The sequence below is a fragment of the Marmota monax genome, unplaced genomic scaffold (assembly GCF_021218885.2).
Source record: "Marmota monax isolate L192 unplaced genomic scaffold, Marmota_monax_Labrador192_F-V1.1 WCK01_AAM20220418_F8-fsc00081, whole genome shotgun sequence".
Lineage (NCBI taxonomy): Eukaryota > Metazoa > Chordata > Mammalia > Rodentia > Sciuridae > Marmota > Marmota monax.
This window is the reverse complement of record NW_026695234.1, coordinates 4,117,538-4,142,977: the sequence shown is the minus strand read 5'-3', so window position 1 is coordinate 4,142,977 and position 25,440 is coordinate 4,117,538. Positions and strand designations below refer to the sequence as shown.

The 25,440-nt window shown below is 54.6% G+C and overlaps 1 protein-coding gene across 1 annotated transcript in view; it reads right to left on the bottom strand.

The window, feature by feature from the left end:
• The window catches only part of Nectin1 (nectin cell adhesion molecule 1), a 63,054-nt gene that overhangs the window by 8,634 nt on the left and 28,980 nt on the right, over positions 1-25,440 (bottom strand). The window contains exons 2-5 of the mRNA XM_046438657.2: positions 8,071-8,421; positions 7,251-7,553; positions 6,865-6,982; positions 5,273-5,424 (exon numbers count right to left, since the gene is read on the bottom strand). Coding sequence (XP_046294613.1) covers positions 5,273-5,424; positions 6,865-6,982; positions 7,251-7,553; positions 8,071-8,421 — 924 coding nt within the window. The remainder of the gene's footprint in view (positions 1-5,272; positions 5,425-6,864; positions 6,983-7,250; positions 7,554-8,070; positions 8,422-25,440) is intronic.

Genomic DNA, 25,440 nt, shown 5'->3' with positions numbered 1-25,440 from the left:
TTTCATGAGAGTGGTTGGTGTTCCAAAGGAATTTGTAAATTATAATCTGAATGAATTTAGAACCTGATCGCCTCTCACTACCCCTGTCATGACCACCCTGCACCAAGACACCATCATCTCTCACTTGGAATATTTATTGCAACAGCCACCTCACTGCTCTCCAGATTCGACCCTGTCCCTCTATAGACTATTTTCAACACAGCAGCCAGAGAGATCCTGTTAAAGTGTAAATTACATCACACCACTTCTCCACCAAGAGCCCTCCAATGGCTTTCCCTGTTTCACTGACATAAAAGCCCAGATTTGCAGAGCCTAGAATGCTCTCCGTGACCTGCTCTCTGCTGCCATCTCATCTTGCTTTCTTGTAGGCTGTTCCATTCCAGGCACCGACAGTGCTCAGGGCCTTTGCACTGGCTACTGCATACCCCGGAGGACTCTGGAGGGCTCTTCCCCAGGGATCCTGTGGTTCACTCCATCATTAAATGTCACCTTCTCATTGAGACTTCCTCGACTACCCTATTTAAAATTGCAGTGAATGAGGCCCCCATCCCCTAGCACTTGTGATCCACCTTACTCTGTTCTTCTTTTTTTCCATTTCACCTTCAGAATTACTATATAAGCTTTACAAGGACAGGGACTTAGTCTGTTTGCTCATTGATGTATCCCAAGTGCCTAGCTTGCCTGGCATATGGATAGAGTTCAAGAAATATTTGTTGAATGAAAAAATGAATTTTCTCACGGCAAGGCTATCTTAGACGAGAGCTAGCTTTAAGTGAGCAAGTTTTCCGAAGATACTCAAACCAGGCATGGGGTGCACTGGGGACCTCATTTCACTAGAGTCAGGGACAGGAGGAGTGGACCAAGGGTTTGGGGTCAGATTATATCAAGTTTCTTTGCCTTCCAGGCTCTCTGCTTAACTTTCTCTCTTTTTGTTCCTTCCTAAATGCTAAGGAAGTTTACTCTTGCCTGGGTATCTTTTGGGACCAAAGAGAACCCTGGTTATTTTTGCTGCTGTAGGGTCAGACCCAGGGAGAGGTAAAAGAATGGCTAAGATAAGATGACCTTCCAGAATTGCAGACTTCAGAGTGAAGCTGCCAAGCAGAGGAGGCAGAAGAAAGGAGTAGATACGGAGACCTAATTCGTGTGCAGGCAGAAGGGGCTGTTTGGTGTGGATGGAGCATCCTTCCCCTCCCCCTCTGTCCCTCCAGCTGTCACATTCAGCCAGTAGTTCCTGTCTCTGTGCCAGAGCAGAGCTGCAAGGGCCGCAGCTGGGAGGAGAGAGAAGCGCCGGGCAGTGGGGTCATTTGCGCTTGCTGGCGGGGGCCCAGCCGGCCTCCCTCACATCCTTTTACAAAGCGGGCAGATTGGCCCTGTTCCTGAAGGGTGCAGTCTCCCGTCTGGGATCCCAGGCTGGCTGGAACCACAGGGTAATGGGGCTGTCCATTTCTTTGGGGCCCTGGTTCCTTGTGAGGTGGGTGGGCTGGTGTGTGGGGACCCTGGATGAATCTGAGGTGGAATGGGGTTAGGGCTTAAAGTCTGGATCTGAATGTTTGGGCTCATTTCATTTCCAAAGCCAATGCCTGATGCTTCCTCAGGCAGGAAATGCTCAGGCATCAGATTAGGCCCAGAAGCTGTAAGAACTACACCTCCCAGCATGCAGTGCAGCTGGCCACAGGGAGAGGAGGAAGGCCTGGGGTCACCCTCAGGGAAGCCCTGCTGTCCTCCTGCAGCTGCAGCAGCTGTGCATTGTGTCAGACCATCAGGCAGGGCTTCAGCAAGCTGGAGGAGGACTGGATCCTCCCAGAGGTACAGACACAGCTGCGTTCTCAGCCTCCCAGACACACCGCCATTTGCCGGCTTAGAGAGAGGCACGTTTACCGGCAGCACAGCCATGAGCTCCCATTTGCACACTCAGCATGCAGACAGTGGCTCGCCTGCCTACACTGGCTCACTGTTACACACTCACAGAAGCACACAGCCATACTCATGCCTGGACATGCACACCTGCAGGCTTACCCCGCTCCCCTCCAGCTGGACAGTTCTTGGAGGCTCGCCACCCTTGGTCTGAAGAACCCCTGGCCTGATGGGGAGACCTGTTACTGAGCCCTCAAAGGATGAGTCCTGACTTCACTGGAAATGAGAGGGACAGATATCCTATACCCTAGTGACCTACCTGCCCTGCTCTTGGGAAGTGACAAGAGGCTGGGTCCCTGTCAGAGAGGCCTGGACGCTTTCTTTCTAACACCTGCAGGGATAGATGCTGCTCTATTGGTCTTTTTAGTCTGATCAAGGTCATACCTGGGACCCCTTTCCTGCTCTTAGCATTACTCCTTGAGGAAGAAGGGAGGAGCTCTCCCTCCCTTGTATAGCTACTGGGCCAACCCCAGGAAATTTGCTCCTCAGCAAAAGGGTCTGTGAAATGGGCTTCTCTGGGGGTCCCAGGTGCCACGGAAACACACCAACAAATCCCACCGGGTTCCCCTCCTTGGTTCTCTTGTTCCCATAGCCGCAGCCTGGGCCTGTTGTTTGCATCCGGGACTTACTATGACAGCCCCCCCACGGGTGTCTGGTGCCACCCGCAGCCTCCTGCCTATGCAGTCTAGCCCACATGCCCACCTCACTGCTTCCCTGCTGAGCCCTTCAGAGGCCCCAGTGGCCTTGCTCCTAACCCAGCCTCGTGCTCTGGTCTTTGCTTCCCACCTGCTCCATGCCTGGCTCCCTGACCTCTGCCTCCGACACTCCCTCTCCTGCAGCTCTGCCCCGCGTGCCTGCACATGTGTGTCTTGGTGAACCCTGCAGCTCGCGTCCCGGCCTTGCCCCAGCTGCTTTCATTGTCCTCTCCAGATGCGCCCAGGGCAAAGCTATTACCCAAACGGATGGCCAGAATAAAAAATTAAATTTCCACTTATCCCTCTCACTCATGCATTCCCTCCGGACCAGTGGGGCTTGGAGCACAGGGTATGGCTATGTCCCAATGGGACAAGCCCCTGGAGAATATGGCAGCTCCTGGCGGGTGTGAGATGAAGGGTGGTGAGGTTTGCTGCTACTTGGGAGCTGCCCAAGGGCACAAGAATCAACAGCCCCAAAGAGGCTCAGGCACCTGGCTGATGGAGGCAGCCCAAGAGACTCCCCCTGGGGAGGGCCAGCCCACAGTTGCGGCCTATCAGTGATTCACTAAGCGCCCTGCTTCCCTAGCTTCTGCCCAAGGCAGCCGTCAACAATAGAGTCGTGTTGTGTCCCTCTTCCAGCTGGAGCCCTGGTGTCCCTGGCCCATCTGCCCCAACCTACACTAGCATGATGTGGGTGCAGGCAAATAGCACATGCTGCCACCCAGGCGGGACCACAGCACCCCTGCAGGTTAGGACAGCAGCTGGCGTGTCACGGCGGGTTTCTCTTCTCCCTCCCTTCCTGAGTCCCTGAGGAACAGTCCTGCACTCGCGGTCATCCTGCTTCCTCCTGGGCGTTGGGGGAAGGGAGGCTGTGACTCCCCCCTCCACCCTGCCACTGGGGCTGGGCACACTACTTGGCCTAGCAGGGCCTCTGTCTGGTCCTCTCTTGCTGGGCAGTAAGGTCAGTGGGAGGACATTGCTCTTGGGTTTCTTGGCTTCCTCCTGATTTCCCAATCAGCAGTCTCCCCAGAGAGCCTGGCTGGTGGAAGGGGATGTGGCACTGTGGTCCACCAACAGGAGAAAGCATTGCCCTGCTGGGAGCACTGCATGGTCATAAGAAGCCTGAGAGAAACACAACCATCTCTGCATTATAAATAAGGAAACCAAGGCTCAGAGAGGTGAAGAATTTGCTCACGGCCACACAGCCAGAAAGAGCCAGCATGTGAACATACTTGGTCTCATATGATGCTTCCTCCCCAGGGGTTAGTTATGCTCCTTAGGAAGGTGGCACTGCCTTTCCTCATCTGCCCCCACAGCATTAGGGCCAGAGCCTGGGTCTCTGAGGCTCTGGGTTTGGCTCATACTTACTTCAGGAGGGAGAAGAGTGTGACTCTGGTCCTCTCTTCTACCTGCCAATCTATGGGTGCCCCCAAACCCTAGCCTGCTAGGGGGGCTACCTCAGCCTCTCCTAAGCTCAACCCTGACACTTCTATTCCTGTAAACAGTCCAGAACCAGAGGCAGGGAGTGGCTCCCAGTTGAGAGGTGACACAACAGCCTAAGGACAGTTAGATGCAACACCTGGATAGTTTTGGGCTCCTCTTTCTTGAATGTACTCACCCCTAAGGTCTCACACTCCTGAGACAGGCTCAGAGCCAGCGGATCCTCAGAGTTTGCCCAAATCCTGTACCTGGAACCCAGGAACCTCCGCCCAGTTTCCTGTATGCCTGAAGTCACTTTCTGCACATGTTACTTCCTGTCTTCCTTGGCAGCAGCATGATGCCACTTCCCATTCTAGGAGGTTCTTTCTGTCACTTTCTCACCCTGCAACTAGTTTAGGTTCAATGTTAAAGACACTCTCTCTTGTAAAGTTAGATGACCATTTACTCCTCTATTGCCTCGTTTGGATGCTTCCATTAATCATGAGGATAATGACAGAGGTCACAATAATAATCATAGAACACAGGCTATCTATCCACAGACTTATGCCAGGTGTAATTCCAACAGCTGACTTCCTTCCAGGCAGGTCACATTATCCCCATCGTACAGATGAGGCTTGTTCGGGGGCATGTCCCTTGTGCAGTCTATCTCCAGAACATCTATCCCTTGTTGTCCCTTTCCTGAGAGGGAAGGTAGCTGATCCACCTCATTGTGTTGACAGAGAAAGATCAGGGGAATCAGCAATTCAGCTGCAGGACACACACACCACTGTGGCTTTGGGCTATATCTAGTCTTCCTGCTTGAGGTAAGCCTCTCCAGGCGGCCCATACAGGTTTCCCCAACTGCAGGGACATAGCTAAAGGGGATGGGCTCCACCTACAGACCTGCCCCACCATGCCAGCCTCTCAAGGTGTGCTTTGCTGGCAGATCCAGGGACAGGCCCCCTCCCCCACCCCATGCCTCCAAATAGCCCTGCTGCAAGCAACACTTTCTTCCTCCCTTTTAGAGCCTCTGCCCTCCCCTCTCTGATTGGGAGTCACCCTGATTGTCTCCCACACAGCCCTAAATAAAGCAAAGAGAAAAGCAAAGCATGACCAATGGCCAAAGCTCCGGGAGAACCAGAGAAGCAGGAAAAGGAGACACAAACTCCCTGTAACAGGTGGGGGACGCAAGTAGTAGAGGATCCCCAGGGCGGGGCGAGGCAGGGGAGGGTGCAACTTCCTACCTGTGATATTGACCTCCACCTGGCCTGAGCGGGTGCCAATGGAGTTGGTGGCCTCACAGATGTAGGTCCCTGCCAGGCTATAGTTGATGGGTCCTCTGAAGAAGAGTGTTCTATTCTGGGCTTCCACGCCCCTGGGGAGAGAGCCATTCAGCCTGTGGGAATTGGGAGATATGGCACAGGGTTACGGATCTTCAGCCCCAAGAAGCTGCCCTTGGGTCTGCCTCTTGGCTGCAAGCCTACCAGCCCTTTGCTGAGTGCTTGTGGTAGGGTCTGTATTAGGAGGAGGAAAAAAAAAAACCCACAACAATGACCTCTTGCATTTGGCAGTTTTATATTATTCACTGTTTCATATTTGATCACTGTAACACTAAAGATGGGTACCTGCCCCATGAAACATGAAATCTCAGGTTCAAGGTCAAGGGAACATCTAGAGAAGTGGCAGAATGGAATCTCTAGCCAGCTCTCTGGTCTCCTGGAGGGTGTTCTTTCTACTGCTCCTGGTTCCTTGGTCTCCTGGTGGCTGAGGAACAGCAGAGTTGCCTGGGTCCTGACCCCAGGTTCTCCTGAAGCAGAACCACTGGGATGAGGGTCTGGCCATCTGCATTTTAAGAAGCTCTTCAAAGAGTGAGATAGGAATTGTTTTGGGTCATTATCTTGTGCTGCTGCTGGGCATGTCACAGGACTTTTTCCTGTGTTTCCTGGGAGTTTGCTGAGGTTTGAAACCTTCCTTCCTCCTGATCCTGATGTTGGGGAACTATTAGTCAGTGGACCCAGCAGCTCCTCCATAAACAGAGCTGCACTGGTAAGCAGGCTCCGCCTACTCACAGCTTCAGAAACACTTTTTGTTGTGGGAAGTGGAGGATAACAGGTAGGGCATGCCAGGGCCCTCTGCTTCCTGGAGAATGGGTAGAGACTCATTCTGAGCCTCTGTCTTCTGGACACCTATGTCAACCTTGTTGGTTTCCCCCACACCCCTGCCTTTCTGGGTGTTCCTTCCAGATCTCTCTGGGAGGCACTTTGGCCCAGGCTGTTAGAGATGGCAGGAGGGGAGACAGTCCCCTCCAAGGGCTAGGTCCAAAGACCGTGAAGCCAAGAATGGGGCAGTAGGACACGGTTGGGGGCATTCCATGAGCTCAAGCCTTCTGGGCTGATTGCTGCCTCCACCTGCAAAATCTAGGGGTGATGGAGAGAAGAAATAGGGACAAAGAATGATCTGGGATTTCCAGAATGCCAGCATCCCTGGGGACACCTTGATAAAAATAAATGCTGGGGGCTGGGGTGGGAGTGACTCAGACTGAATCACCAAAGGAAAATGACAAAATTATTTATTAGTGAGAGGAAGGGAAGTAGATTACAGGGAAGCCCTCTCTGGCAAAATGATTTGTTCAACTGACCCTGGAATTCAAACATGGAAATAAGTGTGTGTGTGTGTGTATGTGTGTACATGGGGGGGGGAGTGTCTTTGGGGTCATGCTTCTTGCTGAGAAACCTGAGCCCAGACCCTAATTTCTTCCTTGCCTAAGGCTCCTGGAGGTTGGGCCCACGATCCTGCGAGGTATACTCAAGGCAGTAGCCAGCCCTGCGGCACTTACGTGGTCCAGTGGTACTCAGTGGCTGGGGGATTAGCGTCAGCTTTGCATGTCAGCTTCACATCCATCCGCTGCAGGTACCAGTTGCCATCAAAACCCTCGATGGTCACCTCAGGCTCATCTGTAGGGTGAGGGATGGTGTTTGAAGAGGGTGAGATTAGGAAAGCAGAACTTAAGGTGAGGGAGCCCCAGATGTGGGGGAATGGGAAGAGGACACTGGAAACAGCTGAAAGAGGGAGAGGAAGGGTGGGGTCCTAGGACCTCAGAAATGGCAAGGGGAGGAGGAAGGGAAGAGGGAGGAGATGGGAAGACAGCACCTCAGGAAGGAGGAAAGGATGAGAGGCAGAATCGGAGGGAGGGGGGCCGCCCTGGCACCCTGCCCTGCTCACACTGCACGTTGAGGGTGAGGCTTTCCCTGAAGCGATCCATGTGGTAGTTGACGATGCAGGCCAGGGACTGCCGGTGGGCTTCCCGGCTGGGCACCAGGCGGTAACGACTGATGACCGTCACTGTGCCGTTGGGGTTCCGGATCTCCTGGTACTCCGCCTCACCCTTTAGCCGAGTCTCCCAGGACACCACACTGGGAGGCTTCCCATTGGCCGAGGTGCAGGTGGCCACCAGAACCTTGTCATCCTGCCCCTTCTTGGCTCGAAGCACTGTGTGAGTGCCCTCTATCCAGTTGGTGGGTTTGGCTGCGGGAAAGCAGAGCACCATGGGATCAGCCCGTGGCCTCATCAGAGATGCAGAGGCACCGCACACCCTGCCCTGGGCCTTGTCTTCAGGTCATCCTGCCTCGAAGCTGGACTTCACCAATGCCCCTCTCAGAACCTCTCCTGGGAAGTGCTTCGTGTCTGACGGGTCCTCCCTGCTCTACTATCTGTATCCCCTTCTGTTGAGCTTAGGCCTTCTTGGAGTCTTGGCATGCTCAAGTGACATGGCTCCTTTGACTTGCATCCTGGTCACCCACAAACTGTCCCACGGTGGGGGCTCCAACCTGAATAATGATCCTCTAGTCCGCCCCTGCCTCCAACCCCTAAGTGAAGCGTGGGGCAGCCTGGCTAGAAGGGACTAGAAGTGCCATCCCCGGAGCATGGTGCATGCCCACTCCAGGAGGATATCTGGGGCCACTGAGGCACACACTGCAGATGGCCAAGCCCCCAGGTCACGGGCCTCTGGACAAGCAAGAAGGAAGGGCCCAGGCCAGCTTACCCATCACAGTGAGATTGAGCTGGCTCTCCCGATTGCCTGTGGGAAAGGTGGCAAATTCACAGATGTAGACACCCTCATCCTCCAGCTCCAGGTGGGAGAGGCGGATGGTGCCATCAGTGTAGGAGGGCCTCAGGAACTCCACGCGCTCACGGTAGGGGGACAGCACAGAGACACCCATGGCTGGGTTGTAGATGGCCACGTTCTGCTTGGAGCCATTGGTGGCCTTCTGCCATGTGACCTGGGTGATCTTCACGTTGGGCAATGGGTTGGCAAGGCTGCAGTGCAGCACTATGTCCGTGCCGATGAAGCCATACATGGAGTCGTTCACCTGTACCACCTGCGTGTGTGCGCCTGTGTGAGGGGACGACAGGACGTGTCAGTGCCAGGCACCACCTCCCCCACCCACCCACATGGCTCCCTGTGCGCTGGCCCGGTATTTTATAGCAGTCATTAATTTTTAAATTCTTATAATAAAAATATTAATTACTTGTTATAAAAACACTCTGGGTAATACCGAAAATTCTGGATAAGAAAATGACAACATCCCATGATCCCACTGTTCAGAAATAGCATGGATAATATTATGGGATTCATCTTCTTTACCTCTGTTCTCTCTGTTTTTTAAAACAAATCAGAACCACAGTGTACAGATCATTCCACACACTGCTTTTTGACTCGGTGATATATCATTAATATTGCTTCACATAGTAAACACATGTCCACACCCTCATTTTTGATGAGCGGTGAGTGGCCTGCTTTCTAAGGAGAGCCCCAGTCTAGGAGCTACAAACTGCTTCTCCTTCCTGGGCCTCGGTCCCTCCTCTGGTAAATGGGGCAGATAATCCAGTCCTTTCTACCCCACAGGGTTGCTAGGGGACCAAATGGTATAATGGATGGGAAAGTGCATCAGTGGTGACAGTGAGGACCTGTGGTGGCTGTCATTGTGGCCACTGCTGTGGTCTTGTCCCTCATGGCTGGGTCCCCGTTCCCTGATGCACTGGCTTGGCCAGGCAGGGCGACAAAGGTGCTGCCCAAGGCCAGGTCTCCACTGGCTCCCTGTTGCCTTTACAATCAAATCTAAATGTCTTAACTTGGCTTTTGACATCCTTGTCACTTGCCTGTTCCCCACATCTCTCCATAAGCTGGGTTTTCCAGCCTATCCTAAGAACATGGCATGTTTCTGGGTTTCCCTCTCGTCTTCTCCCAGTTACCCAAGTACTATTTCCTGAGTGGCTGTTTGCCAGTCATTATCAGCACTTGGGTCCTGTCGGTGGGCAACTCAGCCCAGCCACCAAGGCACACCAAGCCTGCCCATGAAAGTCTCTAGGCTGTGGCTATGCAGTTCCCTCAGCTGAGGAGGCCCTTCCCCTTCTCCCTATGGAGATCAGGCTGAGGCCACTCATCTTTAGGAACTTCCCTGATCCTCCCAGCTAGAGATAACCATCTACCTCTAGCGCAGCTCCTTCTGCCTTGGAATGTGGTGGTTGACCCTCTGACTTCTCCACTGGATTGTGAACACCTCCAGGGCAGGATCTGTGCCTTTTCTCAGTATCCCCAATGCCCAGCCCAGCATCTGACATACAATAGGTGCTAGTCAATATCTGTTGCCAGACTGCAATGGAAGCCAGGAGAACAGAGATTTGCAAGAGGATGGGAGCGACTGACCTCGTGGCATGAATGAACAAATTCCCTCCCGTTGCTCCACCGACTATTTAATCCCATCTACAGTGTCTTCTGTTTGAACTTCTTTACACTTGAACTTGGCTCCGCTCACTGCATTCCATGTCCTGCATTCTAGCTCCATCCAGGCCCACACTCATCCCAAGCCAGTCAAGTCCCCACAACCCATGTCCTTGTCACACATTAGTACACTTCATGTCCTTGAGTCTTTACTTTGCTCAGTCAATTTGTGCCATCAATAATACCAATACTGCTGGGCCCTGTACTGACCCAGAGACAGGGGAAGGACCCCAAGGGAGTCTGGGATTCAAGAGTGGCAATTGGGGCTACAGCCTCTACATGATGGAGACGTAGAATCAGGGTGGGTTCCTCTGAGGGTTCCAAAGCCCACTGACAGGGCAATAAATGGCTCCCCAATCCTCCCCTCCAGGGGGCACAGGAGACTAGGATCCCTGGTGCTAGTCACACAGTAAGCACTCAAGAAATGCTTGTGGAGGAAATCTGGCTTGGGTCCCCCCAAGCCAGGCCCTTGTCAGACTCTTAGTTTCCCTGATGTTCTCCTCTGTACGCTTAGTCACATCCACATGGCCCTTCAAGGCACATGCGGTGTCCCCACCCCAGCCTTCCAGCTGGTCCTTTGGAGTTGGTGCCACACTCGACACCTCTCAGGCGGAGGTGCTGCTGCTGGAGGAGTGGATGGGATTAAGGCCGGCCACAGCTGGGGGCTTCTGCTTTTGGTCCCACCTTGGGACATTAGCCTATCACTTCTCCTTTCTGACCTTCCTCTCCCTCTGACAGGCTGGACTACCCTGTCTCAGTGCTCCCTCTGGCCCTAACTGTCTGATGGCAGTCCCGCCTGTGCCCCACCCCAGAAGCAGTTGCACGGTGAGGTCAATGGGCCAGACAGTCCAGCCCGCTTGCTGACTGGCCAGCTGGCAGGCAACTGAACCCTCAATCCTCCCTGGCACCATGAGTGGGTGCTCCCTGCCCCTCCCCCAGCCTCCACTCCCCAAACCTGCTGGAGGCTGCCCAGCTGAGATAATGCGGGTATAATTGGGGAACTTGCACCACACAAAGCCAGGAACTGGAAAAGCCAGTTGGGAGGGCTTGGGCCATGGGTGAGAGTGGGGGGAAGGGATGCGGGCACCAGGAGCCATATTGGGATTAGTGCCAGGCATGGTGAAGCTGTAGGGGAACAAGGCCCACCATGTCCCAGTGAGCCCCTCTCCTCTCATCCCCCCTGCAGGTGTGGAGGAGGCAGGGCCCAGGCCTTGGTGCACAGGCTGACATTCATTTGCTGCCTCTGGAGTGACCTCATCCTTTAGGGCCATGTCAGTGCCAGGAGGGGAGATTGCTGATAGCATCTGGGCATGCGGGGAAGGGCATTGCAAGGGGCTCTGGTACCCAGACAGGGGTAGCCCTCCTCATCCCTGAGTCTATTGGGGGGAGCTGCTCTTCTCCATTGTGGCTGTACCAGAAGCAACCCTGGGACAGGCAGTGAGGAAAGTTTCTGGCTTCCTCTTACTGTGCTCCTGGCCCTTTCTATCCCCAAGATGGGCCGGGTGGGGTGGGGCAGGGAGGACCTCTAAGGAACAGCATGCTCACTTTTGCTTTTTGCCTTTGACACAGCTGCTAGAAGGGTCTGGGGTCCAGCGTGAGGGGTCTTTGAAATATGGGGTTTGAGTCACTGGGGATGGTATACCAGAGCCCTGGAACTGAGAGGAACAGGAAGACGGGCAAGATTGGAAATTCCCCTGTGGGCTCCCCTCTTCCCCACTCCAGGTGGAGGCACCTGGAACCCAAGCTTCTGCCTGGGGCTTTCTGTCTTAGTCCGATAATCTAGAAATGGACAAGGGTGGCTTCCGCTCTCTGAAGGGCTGTCCCAGCACATCTCCTCCAGGCAGCAGGCAGGGACGCTAAGAGCTGGCAACATGGGCTCGCACTGCGCTTCTGCACGTCCTGGCTATCCAGCTGTGGGTCAGTGAATTCACCTCTTTGTCGCTCAGTTCTCACTGAGGCCACACTTCGGCAAGATGGGGATTCTAATAGTCAATACCCGCCCCATAAAATTGTTGTAAGGATTAAATGAAAGAGTACAGGGGAGACTCAGAGAGCAGCATTTAGCACAATTAATGCTCAATAAATGTTAGTTGCCATCACCATCATCATCTTTCATCTCAGAAGCAGTACACCTCCTTCCTGGAACTTCATTCGACGAATGTTTACTGAGCATGTACCCCACACAGGGCACTATACTGGGTGCTATGAGGTCCCCCTCTTCCCAGATACCTCTGTAGCTCTTTATTCCTTCTTTAGCTGACACTTCTACTCATATTCTAAGAGCATATGACATACATCTGTACCCTTTAATTTTCTGTTTCTTGGCATGTGTGTTGGGTCTGTGTCTCATCTCCCAACAGATTGCGAGCCCCTGTGCAAGGGGCAGGATTATCCTTGGGTTGCCTTGACCATGTCACTCCTGATGCTGGTGGGTCCTGAGCCTAGGGAATCCCTGCTGACCTTCTCTGCTTCCCCAAACACTCTCTCTCCTCCCCTGCAGGCTCGTGGGAACTGGGATCACTGGCAAGGCAGCACATTGGAGCTCAATGGACCAAGCAGCCCATCACTTACCAAGTCCAAGGGGTTGGGTCACTTGCCCAGGGACATAGAACACCAACCTCAGTCTAGTACTCTTCCCACCCTGCCCCCAAACAGACTTTGGCTTAATCTAACTCCCCAGAGTCTTTGTTCTGGATTGTGTCCTTCCTGAAATGTCCCTCCATCACCCCTTGTGAGAATGACACAAACACCAGTTAGAATCTTGCAGCCACACAGTCGACTGGCCACCCTGCAGTGGGGTCCAGTGACTGAGTGCCAGAAACGGGGGCTTTGGACAGCTCAGGTGGGGCACCTGCAGAAGGCTGCGAGTTGCAGAGCAGGGAGATCCAGAGAGAAAAGGAGTGAAGAGTGAAGATCCCCTGGGCACCCGTGCCCTCAGTAGAGGGGCTCTTGCATCCCAAAGATATTGAAAGAATGAATTTTTTCCCCTGTCCTCAAGCACTGCTTATATTCTTCCTGACCACCTTATGAACCCAGGGTCTGGGACATGGGTCCCTGGGGTTTGTGCTCAGGGGCCTCAGTTTCCCCACTAGTGCTCAGGTTGAACAGTTTGGGTGACCTGGCTTCCCAGAAGTGCTGAGCCAGCACAACAGGCGTCAGGCCGGCCCCCCCGGAACGTCACAAACCTGCAAAAGCCCCAGCTCAGCAACAAAACACAAAGGCGCCTCAGTTGTGGCAGACAAACCTGCTCCCCAAGGCCCTGCCCTGCCTGCCATGGAGCTAATCTGCAGGCGGGGGCCACAGGTTCCCACGCAGCAGGGTGTGGCCTGCTCTGCTCCCCTAGACCCGCTTGGAGCAGTTTTTCTTCCTGCACTTTTAAACCTCAGACTCTCCTCTTCCTAGGCAAGCAGGCTGGGACTGGGCCCAGATGGCTAGGTGGGTGGGTGAACAGGGTACCTGGGGGAGTCAAGGGGACTTGGGCTTTCTGGTATGGATCACCTTTTTCTCTGTCCTAGCTGGGTCAACCCTTCCCAGACCCTGCTTTCCTGAGACTTGCCTGAGTACCCTCAGTTGGGTGGACAGAGATGGCAGGCCTGGCCTGGAGTGGAGTGATGGCGCATTAGAGACACACTGCAAGTCTCTTTGTATGGGGGGCACTGGGCTCCTGAGGGCCTCTGTGAAACCATCGTCCTTTGAGTTCCATATCTAGGGCTTTCCAGGGATGCTCCCTCCCTCCCCTCCAGGAACTGGCAGAAAGGAGCAGGACTTCCGGTGAGAAACCAGCTAAGTGCAAGTGGGAATGACTCACTCACTGGGGAGGGGGAAGTGCCTCCCCGAAACCCTGTTGAGTCAGCACAGTGACCTAAGGTTATGTGCCCCCCTGCCCCAGCACAGCCTCTTATCCAAATGTCAATCCTCAGGGCTGGCCAGCTGCTCACTTCCAAAGCCCAGGCTGGCTTCACCTGGGAGAAGCTGTCAAGGGAGACGGTGAGATCATGAGGCAATCCCTTTTCTGGGGTCTCCTGCTCTCAGAAGGTTTTGGCAATCAGTGTCACCTGGACCCAACCATTCTGTCAGCCAGAACCCACAAGGGTGTGGCTCTTGCTGAAGTCCTTTGAACTTGTCCCGTCTCGTATCTGTGCTTCAGGCTCAGTTCCCCATCAGTCTGGAGCTCCTCAAGTGCCCAGCCTGCATGGTCTGCCACCAGACTCCCCTTTATACCAGGATGCAGCCAGAGTCGCCCAACTCAGAGACCTCAGTGAGGAGACAGACTCAGTTCTTAGCCAGCTCCCCAGCCAGCCTTCTGTGGGACTAGGCACATCTAGAAGGCACCGAGCCAGGGTGGACTCCAGTGCAGAGATGCTGGCTAACAGCAGTTCAGGGCCAGGGCTAGACTTAAGTCCACCTGGCCCTGACCTGCTGTTAGCCGGCATTTCTGTTCCCCTGTCTCCTGTAGAGCAGAAACTTTGGCTGGTGGGAGGTGGGCCCTGGAGAATTCTCCCTTGAGGTCAGTGCTGCTAGGACAGCTCTAGGTATCCTGGGGACTCTGAGCCCTCTCCACACCCACCTTGCCAGCAGGGGTGATAACATCCTGGGATCCCACAGTCAGGGGCTAATTGCTACTGTCCAAGCCTAGGCGCCTCTGCCCCTCCTCTGGGGTCACAGAAACTACCAATGTTTTCCTCTTGGCTGATGCTCCCCCCCCCACCACACTGAGCTGGTTAATGATGGGCTGTGGGGCTGGCGCCCGGCGCCTTGGGTGGGGGAGCACAGTGCGTGGGAGAGGCGGGAGCGCAGCAGCCTGGGAAAAGGCTGAGAAGGAGCCTGAGCCCGGATCTTCCAGACAGGCCTGGCCAGCCCTTCTCTTCTGGCAGCGTGGAAACCCTAGTGTGGCAGCAGCCATATGGGGTGCTTGGCAAGTCCCATCTCTCTTGAAACCTGGCAGGACAGGTTGGGGGACAGGGATGAATCAGGGGGTTAGGTTTTGCCTTCTCCCACTGAGGAGCGGGTGCTGAGGGTGCCTGGACTGCTCTTCTGCTGGCCTGTTTCTTGCCGTTGCTGCAGCCCCAGGAGCCCTGGTAGGCAGGCCTTAGCCACCCCTGACTCTACCTTGGCACCCCAGGGACTCGGAGCTTCTCTCTTAGCCCTGCTTTTCTCCATTTCTGGTTTTTTTTTTTTTTTTAAACCAGGGATTGAACCCAGGGATGCTCAACCACTGAGCTACATCCCCAGACCTTTAAAAAATAATTAAAAAAATTTTTTTGAGACAGGCTCTCTAAGTTGCTTAGAGCCTTGCTAAGTTGCTGAGGCTGGCTTTGAACTTGTGATCCTCCTGCCTCAACTTCCTGAGCCACAGGGATTACAGGCATGTGCCATCACACCCAGCTCCATTTCTAGTTTGCAAGGTGGCACCTATTGGTCAATTCTACTTCCCATCTTGTACCATACCTGCCACCTTTCCTCTGGGCAGGTGGAGACAAGACAAGGAAAGGCACCCACTGAAAATTGGGAGAGGTGGGCTCTGGTCTCCACTACCTGGTCACTGTTTTTGTCTGGCTTCAGGTAGAGCCAGTGTCCTTTTCTGTAAGATGGGAGTGCTGGACTCGAGGACCCCTAGAACTGTACTGAGGTGGCCTGTCCAGCTCACTTTGCACCTCCCCTGGAGCTGCCTCTGGAAACCTGTCTACCAAGTGGCTCTCTGCCAAGCTCCACCAGGAAGACCTCCCAGATTAAGTGGCATGCCAGGCAAATCCAAGTTGTGCTATGGCCAAGCTAGGGCACATGGGGATCTTCTATAGCCAAGCAATCACCAAGGCCAGCTGACACTAGCTCCTAAGTAGCTTTTCAATTTTTCTGGCTCAAATTCAAACTTGTCCAAAGCCCCCTCTCACCAGAACCCCCTCCCTCTCCCTCACCTCGAGCAGTATCTCACTTGCTCATTTTCTCAACACTCCTGGGCTGCAACTCTGCTCAATCCCTTCCCTTGGAACCTTAGCACCCACGATTTCCACTCCTTGTCCCTAGGCAGCCCCAATCATCTCTTACTAGTCCCCTAGAGTGTGACATTAAGTCTACAGTCTCCTGCCTGCAGCTCCCCCTCTAAACTCTCTCTCACCCAGCAGCCAAGTTCTCTCTCTAAAACATTAAACACTGCTACTTCTAATCCTCCTGTGGCTACCTGCAATCCTCAGGGTCAAGTCCAAGGTCCTCGTGGGCTCTGGACCTCATCTTGGGCATTTCCAGCCTCCAGCCAGCTCTTCTGCCTACGTGCCCTCCCTTCAGCCACACTGAACATTGTCATCAGTTCTCTGTCATGCTGTTCCTTTGGCTAAAAATTCACACCCCATGACTTGCCCAAGTCCTCCTCTTTGTCTTTCCTGAATCACCTTGGACTTGGCTTTTGAGGAGGTGATTTTCTGGAGAGCACCCCCAGCCCCGTGCCAGGAAGCCCCCATCGTGGGCTAGGTGTTATTGCACCCTGAGGGCCCCTGTACTGGGCATGCTTCTGTCGCAGCAGTCCAGCTTCTAGCCTGGCAAACAGAAATCATAAGGGGTCCCCACGTGGTTGATGGACAAGGTTCTGAGCCAGCTGGGGTCCTGGGCCAGGGTTAGCCATTTCTCAGGTCTGACTGTAGTCTCCTAGACACTGCACATTCACCAAGGGGAGGAGTTGGTCAGTGGGGCCTCACACCTGCATGGAAAGGACGCTGGCCAGGGTCCCAAGCTTCTTCCTTCACTGAAAGCAAAAAGCTACACCCTGACAGGGTGTAGGTCTGCCTGATCTGTTGGCCACCTTCTCGCCCCATATCCTACTTGTTTCCCAGTGCTACTTCTTAATTTGCTTCCTCTCTCCTCTGCCCCAGTTCCTAGCAGCCAGTCTCTCTTCTTTTCTCACGCCAGACCATAAGGTGAAAAATATTTTTCTCACCTAAGCGAGCTGTGGCCCTGAGGCCCGGTTCCCAAGGTCTGAGCCCTGTTTGTGTCTGCATGTTCCCCAGCTCCACGCCCCTCCCACCATGGCTGGGATTGCTCCTGTCCTGGCCTTTCTCAGTCTTGCACACCCTGAAGCCCTTGGCTCTTAAGGCCAAGATTCAGGCAGGGCCCAGAACTCTCCAACCCAGCTGTAGCAAATGACAGTCTCATGACAGACACGGCAGCCCGGAGTTCCCTTGGCGAGCATGCATTGCTAATGACATATTTTGGGGAGTGCAGCAGCAATCTCTTTGGAAGGCTAGTGTGGGGGTGGGAGAAGCTGGGGGCTGCTGAGAAAGCAGAGGGAGAATTCCCCAGGCTTCCCGGGGAGAACCTTTTAAAAGCTCAGTATTGATAAAGGCGTTGTCTCAGCCCTCTGGGTTCCAAGGGATCTTCAACACCCGTTTGAAAGCAGAGGGCTCTGGGATCTGCCCTACCCCAGGAGGGGCCAGTTGGCCCACCCCAGCATCCAGTTCTGCTGATGCCCTGTGCAGCTACAGGCAGGCAGCTGCCTGCACAGCTGGCTGCCGGGGGAGGCATTCAGGTGGGTGCAAGGTGTCTGCCTGCAGGGAAGGCTCATTTTCAGAACACAGGGTTGGGTGGAAGGTACGAGAGGATAGAGAAGGGGTTGAGAGGAACGGGTATATCAGGCAATGAACCCATTAGCATCGACCTGAATTCAGATGGACCTGGGTTTGATTCTGCAATTTATTAGATGGGTGACTTTGATGAGTTGCATGAATTTCTTTGGGTCTTAGCTTCCTTATGTATAAAAGAGAAGGGATAATACTACTTCTAGGGCTGATAATGGCAGCATTCAGACAGTTCTGAGCGTCGTGCTGGGCACATGGGTATGCTATTGAAGTAGCTGAGCACTATAAGGTGGGGGAGACCTGCTAGGATTCAGGTGAGCCGCTCCCATCCCAGCTGTACCTGCCCACCATGTGCTCGTGAGCGAGTCCTTGCTGTGCCACCTCCAGGAGCACTACTGACCTCAGCATCACTGGCATTTTGGGCTGGATAACTTTGTGTTGTGGATTTGTCCTATGCATTGAAGAATACTTTGTAACGTCTCTGGCCTCTACCCACAAGATGTCAGGAGTACCACCTCCACTTGTGACACCCCAAAAAACATCTCCAGACATCGTTACATGTCCCCAAGGGGGCAAACTGCTCCCAGTTAAGACCACTGGTTGGCAGGGTGTCAGGCTCAGGCAGAGGTGGTGGAGTTCATGGTGAAGGTGCAGAGGGGAGTGGGGGGCCTGTTGGGGGTACTCTGACAGGGAGCTTTTCTTGCATGTCCAGGGACAGAGATCCCAGAGGCAGGCTAGGACAGTGGTTTGGGCGTTCCTCTCTGGAGAGTCTGGTCCTCACCTCTGCAGGAGGAGGGACAATGTACATGGGAGATGAGTGGGGAGAACAGGGGACTCTGGGGAGCTCGCTATCAGAACATGGGTTGTCGAGTGGCTTGCATGTCTCTAGAAGATGCAAGAGGACAGGGAAGGGACACAGACGGAGACACACAGAGGAGGTGTTGGCCAAACTCTGAGACAGGAGGGCAGAGGCTGCGAAGGCAGGGGCTGGGCTGCTTCTCAGAGCAGAAACGAGGTCAGGCGGCATCTTCCCTCGGCTGGTAAACTGCTATCATTTCAGGAGGATTTTCACCTCATTTGGTTCCTGCTTAAATGAAATCCACAACATGTGTTCTCTGCATTAGTGGAGTGTTTGTGCTTAATTAGTGGCAAATTCTTTCATATTAAAGTCATTAAGTTTTGCCGTTTGCTCTCCTTACCCTGGGCCTGGCTCTGCTGGCTTTCCCTTTAATGTGGGAGGGTCTGATTGCAGACGCACAGGTTGCTCCAGCCTCAGTCTCAGGAGGTGGACACACACATGGGCGAGTGCACAGGTACATGCACACACTTGCAGAGGTGTGCACACGGGTGCATAAACACACACACACACACACACACACTCTCACACTTCCTGTGGCATTTTGACCCTACAGCATTTGGACCTGTCACACCCAGGCTGGCATCTGTCACTCCCCAGCTCCTTTGTCCACACCTCGGGCACCTCTATGTGGCTGGCAGCTCTGCCTCTGTCCGCACTGCCTCAGCCTCTGGGGGGTTTCCTTGGTGGCAAGGCTTTAGACACAGAGGGACTGTCCAGGCTTCAGGGTGTGGGCTAGGGTCCTCCTGTGGAAGGGACAATGAGTAGAAAGCAACCTGGATTCTCAAGAGGCCAGGTTCACTTGTCTAGCAAGGCAGCAGGACCCAGAGCTATGTGTGCATTCCTGGAGCAACACAGAGGGCCACTGGAGGGACACCAGGATGGGTGTGTGGGCAGGGCCTGTCTCTTGGCCCTGTCCCCTCAGGAAGGACCTGGTCTCATCAGCCCCTAGTGATCTCTCTGATGATGCTTCAGAGTCATAGAACCAGGGCGACCCAAACTCTTAGACAGGGAGAGGGTCATCAGTGACTAGGTCCTGACACAATCTTCCCTCTACCTGCCTCTGCCTGTCATGAAGCCCCACCCAGCAATGTCCCAACCTGACCCCAGACTGCAGCAGATTAGCACTCAACACATCTCCTGCTTCAGGGCCGTCTCCATCCTACAAAAGCCCTCTCTGCCACCCTCTAAGCCCTGCTCCTGGGCCAGGGACCTCTGGGCAGAGGGTAACAGTTGTCTGCTGCACTTTACTGACCTGGGTCTAGGGGAAGGCAAGAAGGGGAGACCAGAAATGGGACTGGCAAAGATCTGGGATTGTGTTTTTTCTTTGACTCCATTGAGGAGATCCGGCAGTGGGGTGGGAGGTGGGCCAGAACGCAGTTCCCAGCCTGCTGGGCTGGAGAGGAGGCAAGACCCCTCTCAATGCCCCAGAATTCAGACTTGTATCTGCTGGCATCTGCATGGGACCCTGGGGGCATGAGAACTTTGTCACAGGACATAACAGAGGAGGTGAGAACTCAGGGACAAGGGCAGCAGCACCTTCTAATGGCTCTGCGGTCACGCCATGGCTTCAGAACCCATCTAGTCATGCCCCCAACATGCTTTCTGGCCCAGCTCCCACCTCAGTCCTGATTCCCTGTGCTGGCCAAGCCTCAGTGAGAACGAACACTTCCTTCCCCTGCAGACACAGGCAATGGCCTTTGGTTCAACTGGTGCTGGGTCTGCAAAGGCCCCCCGCCCAAACAAAACAAAACAAAACAAAACTCCGAGAATCCCAGGCTTATCCACTCCAGCCTTAACCTGAAAGCATCCTCTGCAGCCGCCCACGTAACCCTAGACCAAGACACAAAACCTGGTCTTGAGCCCAGCCCTAACCATATCCGGGTTTAAGCCACAAAGTGCAGCAAACCCCAAGCACAGCCATGACTGCAGTGGCAGCCCAACGCTTGCTCTCTCAACACGGGGTTACCAGGGATAGCCCTGGACTCCTGGGCTCAAGTGATCCTCCTGCCTTAGCCTCCTGATCAGCTTTGGTGCTTTCTAGCGGTAGAACCCCTGACCATGGCCTATGACCTTCCCTAAACCCAGCCTTTTCACCTGTAAACTGGGGCCTAGCATGTCCACCTTGCTTGGTTGGGGTGAGATCACCTGTGTAAAATGACCTCCTCCATCCCAGGCAGTCCTCTGGGAGACCTGCTGGGCTTCTTCCTCCCCCTTCCTCAGCAGCACTAGATCGTCACTCTTCACTTGGCAAAGTGCTGAGAGGAGCACAGCCCTGCCGCTGCCACTACCTGTCCTCTTCCTGCCCGGCCAGGCAGGGGCGTATGGGGTGAGGGGACCCCAGAGGTAGGGAGATCCCAGGCCTGGCCCCTCCCCCCCGCTCTGCTGGCTCCCCCAGGCTCCCCTGGCTCTGGTGCCGGTGTCAGTTTCGAACGTAGGGTCTTTCCCACCCCCCACATCCCTCTGCCCAATGTGAATCTATCAGGGGCCTCGCCCAGTCCTGCTCCAGCTCCGACTTGCCAGGGTTTCAGGAGTCACTGGGTAGGGGCCGGCATGCCAGGGCCTGCTCCTCATCCTGCCCCGAAGAGAGAGCCAGCACGTAGGCACAGGGCACAGCGCCCAGCTGTGGAGACGCAGCCCAGCCTCTGTGGCCACCTGCTTCCCTCTCGGGCCCCTCCTTCCCCCTTCGGCCCTCTTGGCCCTGCTGCAGCCCGTGGCCCAGATGTGTGTGTGCGAAGGGTGGACCTCATGTTCCCCAAGTCTGGGAAGAGTGCTGTCCCTTCATCTGCCCCAGGATTGAGTCATCATCCCCTTAGCAGCAGAAGCCTAGGGTCTGCGGTGCTCTTCTTTCTTCCTAGGAGAGAAAGTACAAGAGGGCCATGTTCCCTGCCAGGCCCCTCCCAGAGGTGTAAGAACAGTTAGCATGTGCATATCAGCTGCCTGTGCCAGGCCGGGTCTGAATGTTTACATTTATTAACTCCCTTAATTCTTACAACTCCAGGAGCTAAGTATCATTATTGTCTCATCTTAGAGATGAGGAATTCAGAGAAGGCAAATAATCTGCCCAGGGTCAAACAGCCTGTGAGGCTGGTTCTGATCTGGGCAGTCTGTCTCCAGAGGCTACACCTTCTGCCATTGCACTGGATGCCTCAAGGCCTCACTGTGTCCCCTCCCTGGGGAAGCAGTGGCCTGAACCCGTGAGCCCCCAACTGGTGGGTAAGGGTGCATGGCTCATGCAACCTTTGTCCGTGGGTGGCCCTGGCCTGAGTCTGCTGAGGAGGTGGATGAGGGTGGACACCATCCCCTCCGCCTCTTGGCCTTGGCTCTGGGGAGAGGCCCAGCCTCCTGCAACCTCCCCCACTCTCGTCAGAGCTACAGGCCAACCAGCCACAAAGGATAATATCTCAGACTCCAAACTCATAAAACCTTCCTTATGCCTGACATTTGGATTGAACTGCCACTTTTTGGCTATGGGTCTTTGTCTTTCAGCCCCTCAACTTCTCCACCTGGGAACTGCCAGCTTCTCCACTGGGTGGGGTGGTGGTATCTCCTGGTATTGCCTCCTGGGGTGGTGGGGCTTTAAGGAGGAGTGCTGAGCACTTCCGGGAGTCTTAAAGGGCTAAGGCTGCCAAGTACTAAAAACTGAAGGTACCGGAAATTTAAATATATAATCTCATTTAATCTTCACAACCATCTCAGGAGGGGAGTCCCCTCAACCTCAGGCCCAGAGAGGTGAGTGACTGCCGAGCTCTGTCCTTTCCCAAGGCCGGGAAATGAAAGCCACCGGTCTTCTTTCTGTCCTCATTTTGACCCCTGTCCCTCCCACCTAGCGTGCCCCTCTCTCTGGGTTGTCAGAAGCCTGTAGTCCTGGAAAGCAGCAGCAGGTGCTCCTGAAAAACCAGCTTTTCTCTGAGGGAGGCTCAGGGACCCAAGAGTGGACTTGGAAGTGAGCAAGAGCCGTCCCATCTCCTTCCACCGCTGCATGTTGGCCAGCTCTACCGTCAGGCCTTCCCACCAGAGGCTGCTGGGATAGCACAGCAAATTAGCTTAATGAGTGCGGCCCGGGCTTTAATTGGGGCCCTCTGCTTTGCAGCGACGATGCCTGCTTTCATTTTTGATGCTGGGAAAGGGTGGGTTTTCCTCTCCCTCCCGTGCATTTTCACCCAGGCTAATGGCTCCTCGCTCAGAAAGGCCCCTATGACTGCTAATTGGATTTAATTACTGGGGTGATTAATGATTTGATTGGAAAACTGAAATGTTGTGGGTGAGTTTTGTGTATAGATAGATGGGAAAGTCAAAGGGACGGAGAACTGAGGCTGAGACCCAGGGAAGGTCGGGGTGGGAAGAAGGAGCGGCCTGAGATCCTTCAGCTGGCTGACCTTAGCGGGGGACCAGCTGGTCGCTCCCCATGCCTAGATGAGGAAAGATGGGCAGAGGTTGCAAAGAAGCTGTGGGAAGGGAACTGGCAGAGTCTGCCCTGGAGGAAGAGTGGTGGAAAGGTGTGACTTGGCTTGCCAGTGGCTCAATAACGTGATAATGGTGATAATGGTCATGAGAGCACCTGGGAGGACTTATCAGCCAGACACAAGCCCATGGAAATGTACTGTGGTTGCTGCTCTTGTTGTGGTTACAAAGGCCCTGCCTCTGGGTCAGGAGATAAGCACAGGGCTCATCAAGGTGGAGGCAGCCAGGTCCAGAGAGGGGAGCAGTGGGCATGTGGTGGAAGGCCACCACCTCTGGCTGTGCACTGTTCTTCCTTTGGTCTCCAGATGTCCCCTAAGGCTCCTGGACTTGTTATCCTGTATCTTTCCTGCTTGGTTCACACCCACAGTCTGAAGTGATGGGGGCTGGGTGGGCAAGACAATTGTTCCTTGAACTTCATGGTGACTTGGAGGTTTTGTGTTATTCTGGGAAGAGGGAGACCAGGGGAAGGAATGGGAGACGAGAAGGGCTGGGAGAGGACTGGCCATCTGGGGATGGATATTTGGTCCATGCAGCTGGGTCCACGTGGCTTGATGATGCTTCCAGGGTGACAGGGTCCCGACCATGTGTCCAGCAGCCATGTGCCTGCCCTGAACTCCTCTCCAGCTGCCCCCTCACCCCCACCTCCAGGGCCCAATCCGATCATTCGCAACATTATAGCCATTTGATTCCTCTTCCTAATTTCTAGGATATGGCCCTGGAGTTCCCCATCCTTACTGCAGCTCGGCTGGGAGTGCAGGCTCCCATTTCTTATCTGGAGTTATGGTACCCATAACACTGAAGATAGCAACCCGAGTAGCGCTTCGAATCTCACTTCATTGTCACAGAGACCCTGTAAGACAGGTGCCACTGTCATGCTAGGAAACTGAGGCCCAGGTTTGGTGTACAAATCTGTCCAAGCCAACAGCTAGTAGGTGGATTTGAATACAAATCAGATGGAATGACGTAAGTCCTCCTCCGACTGACGGCTGTCTGCTGCCTGGGGTAAAGCTAAGCCACTCAACAGGCCTTCACAATCCGCCTCTGCTGCCTAAGTTCCCAGCTACCTCTCCTGCCCTTCCCACGTCCCCACCCTCCACAACAGCCTCGTGGAAACTCCTCTTTCAACACAGTGCCATCCACTGCGTCCCCACAGACCCAACCCCTTGCTCAAATAGCAGTCCCTGGTGTTGGCTGTGACAGAAATGGGGACATGTTCATCTCAGAAGCCCCAGTGCCCATGCCGGTGCTCACAGGAGGAATGCGCTGAATCTGGTTCACTCATGAACTGGGAGCCTGAGCCAAATCCAAGGGAACAGACCAGGGATGCAGGTCCCTGTCAACTTCCCAGGTCACTGAGAGCTTTTAATTTAGGAAGCTGACTGATCAAAGGAGTGCCAAGGACATGATTATTTGAAAAAAGAAAGATTCTGTACAAGAGAAAGGCTAAGAGGCCACAGATGTGGGGGTGCATTTAATTCCAGCTCCAGTGGGAGGAGGAAGCACCCCTCCTATCCTCTGCTGTCCAGGCTGGCTTGCCAGACTCATCCCACCCGCTTCTAGTCCTGGGTATCCTGAGGATCCAGGGTTCTGGAACCAATCAAGAGGAAGGTGTTGCCCACTTTGAAGATGATCAATTGAGACCCAGAAGCGTGAAATGACTTACTTGTGGTTATACAATAAAGTGCAAAGTCAAGGAGAACTCATCTCTTGACTCTTCTATGTTCTTGGTTCCAAAGAGTGAAGACTTCTGGGTAAGGGTCTCTGATGGGTAGGTTGGTGTCCCATGAGCTTAGAGACCCAGGCGGCCCAGAAAAAGGTGAAGATGGGCAGCTTCCCACCCTCTGCCTCCCACCACCCTTAGGCCTCAGTAGCCCAGGCGGGGCCTTTGGTTGGTGCTCTGGAGTTCAACCCTGCCTGTCTCCTTGGGGTGGGGTGGAGGAGGGAGAGAAGCCTGAAGAAGCAGGTCAGAGCCGATCCTCCCCACTGCCCCACCTCCCCTGAGAGCGCTCAGTGGAGCCTGTAGGACCAGAACCGAGGCGCGCTGTCCTGACATGTCTGGTAGGCACAGCTTGAGTGGGAAGTGAGGTACTGAGTCAGGGCTGGGGGTAGGGGGGAGCAGAGAGGGGAACAGGCAGGGGGGCAGGAGAGAGGTCTGTCCCCCTCAGTGGATAAGGAAGCCAGGGCTGGCAGGAAGCAGGGCAGGGGTGGGTTCCCGGGGTGCGAAGGCAGCTGGTAGGCTCATCGGGTCTTTGGGCCCCGGCCCTGGCTCTCGGGGTGCAGGCTCAGACAGGCCCAGGAGCAGGACTGCTGGAGGCAGGCAGGGGCAGGGTGGGAAGCAACATCTTGTCTCCATTGTCTGGGGCAGGCTGGGTGCTGAGGCCTGATAATAGTGAGATAGCTGCACCACTGCACCCGGATGATGCATGACAATCAACCAGAGGCCTGGAAGTCACCAGGCAGTGGGGGAAGGGGGTCTACCTGCTAGCATCCCCCATTGGGTTGGCCAACACCAGGGGCTGCCCACTGCAGCAGACAGAGGCTGGCTTTGGGAGTGGCAGTGCCCACGCTGCTCAAGGGAAGGCCTTGTGCCCACGGTGGCAGTTGGGGGGACGGGTTGGGGTGAGGATTAGGCGGGGAGACGCTTTGAACCCCAGCAAGACTGGTGGGAACTGGTTCTTGACTCATGGCAGAGAAAGGGGGGGGGGCGTGGGGAATGGAAGGGTTTGTGCTTTATTATTTATTTTC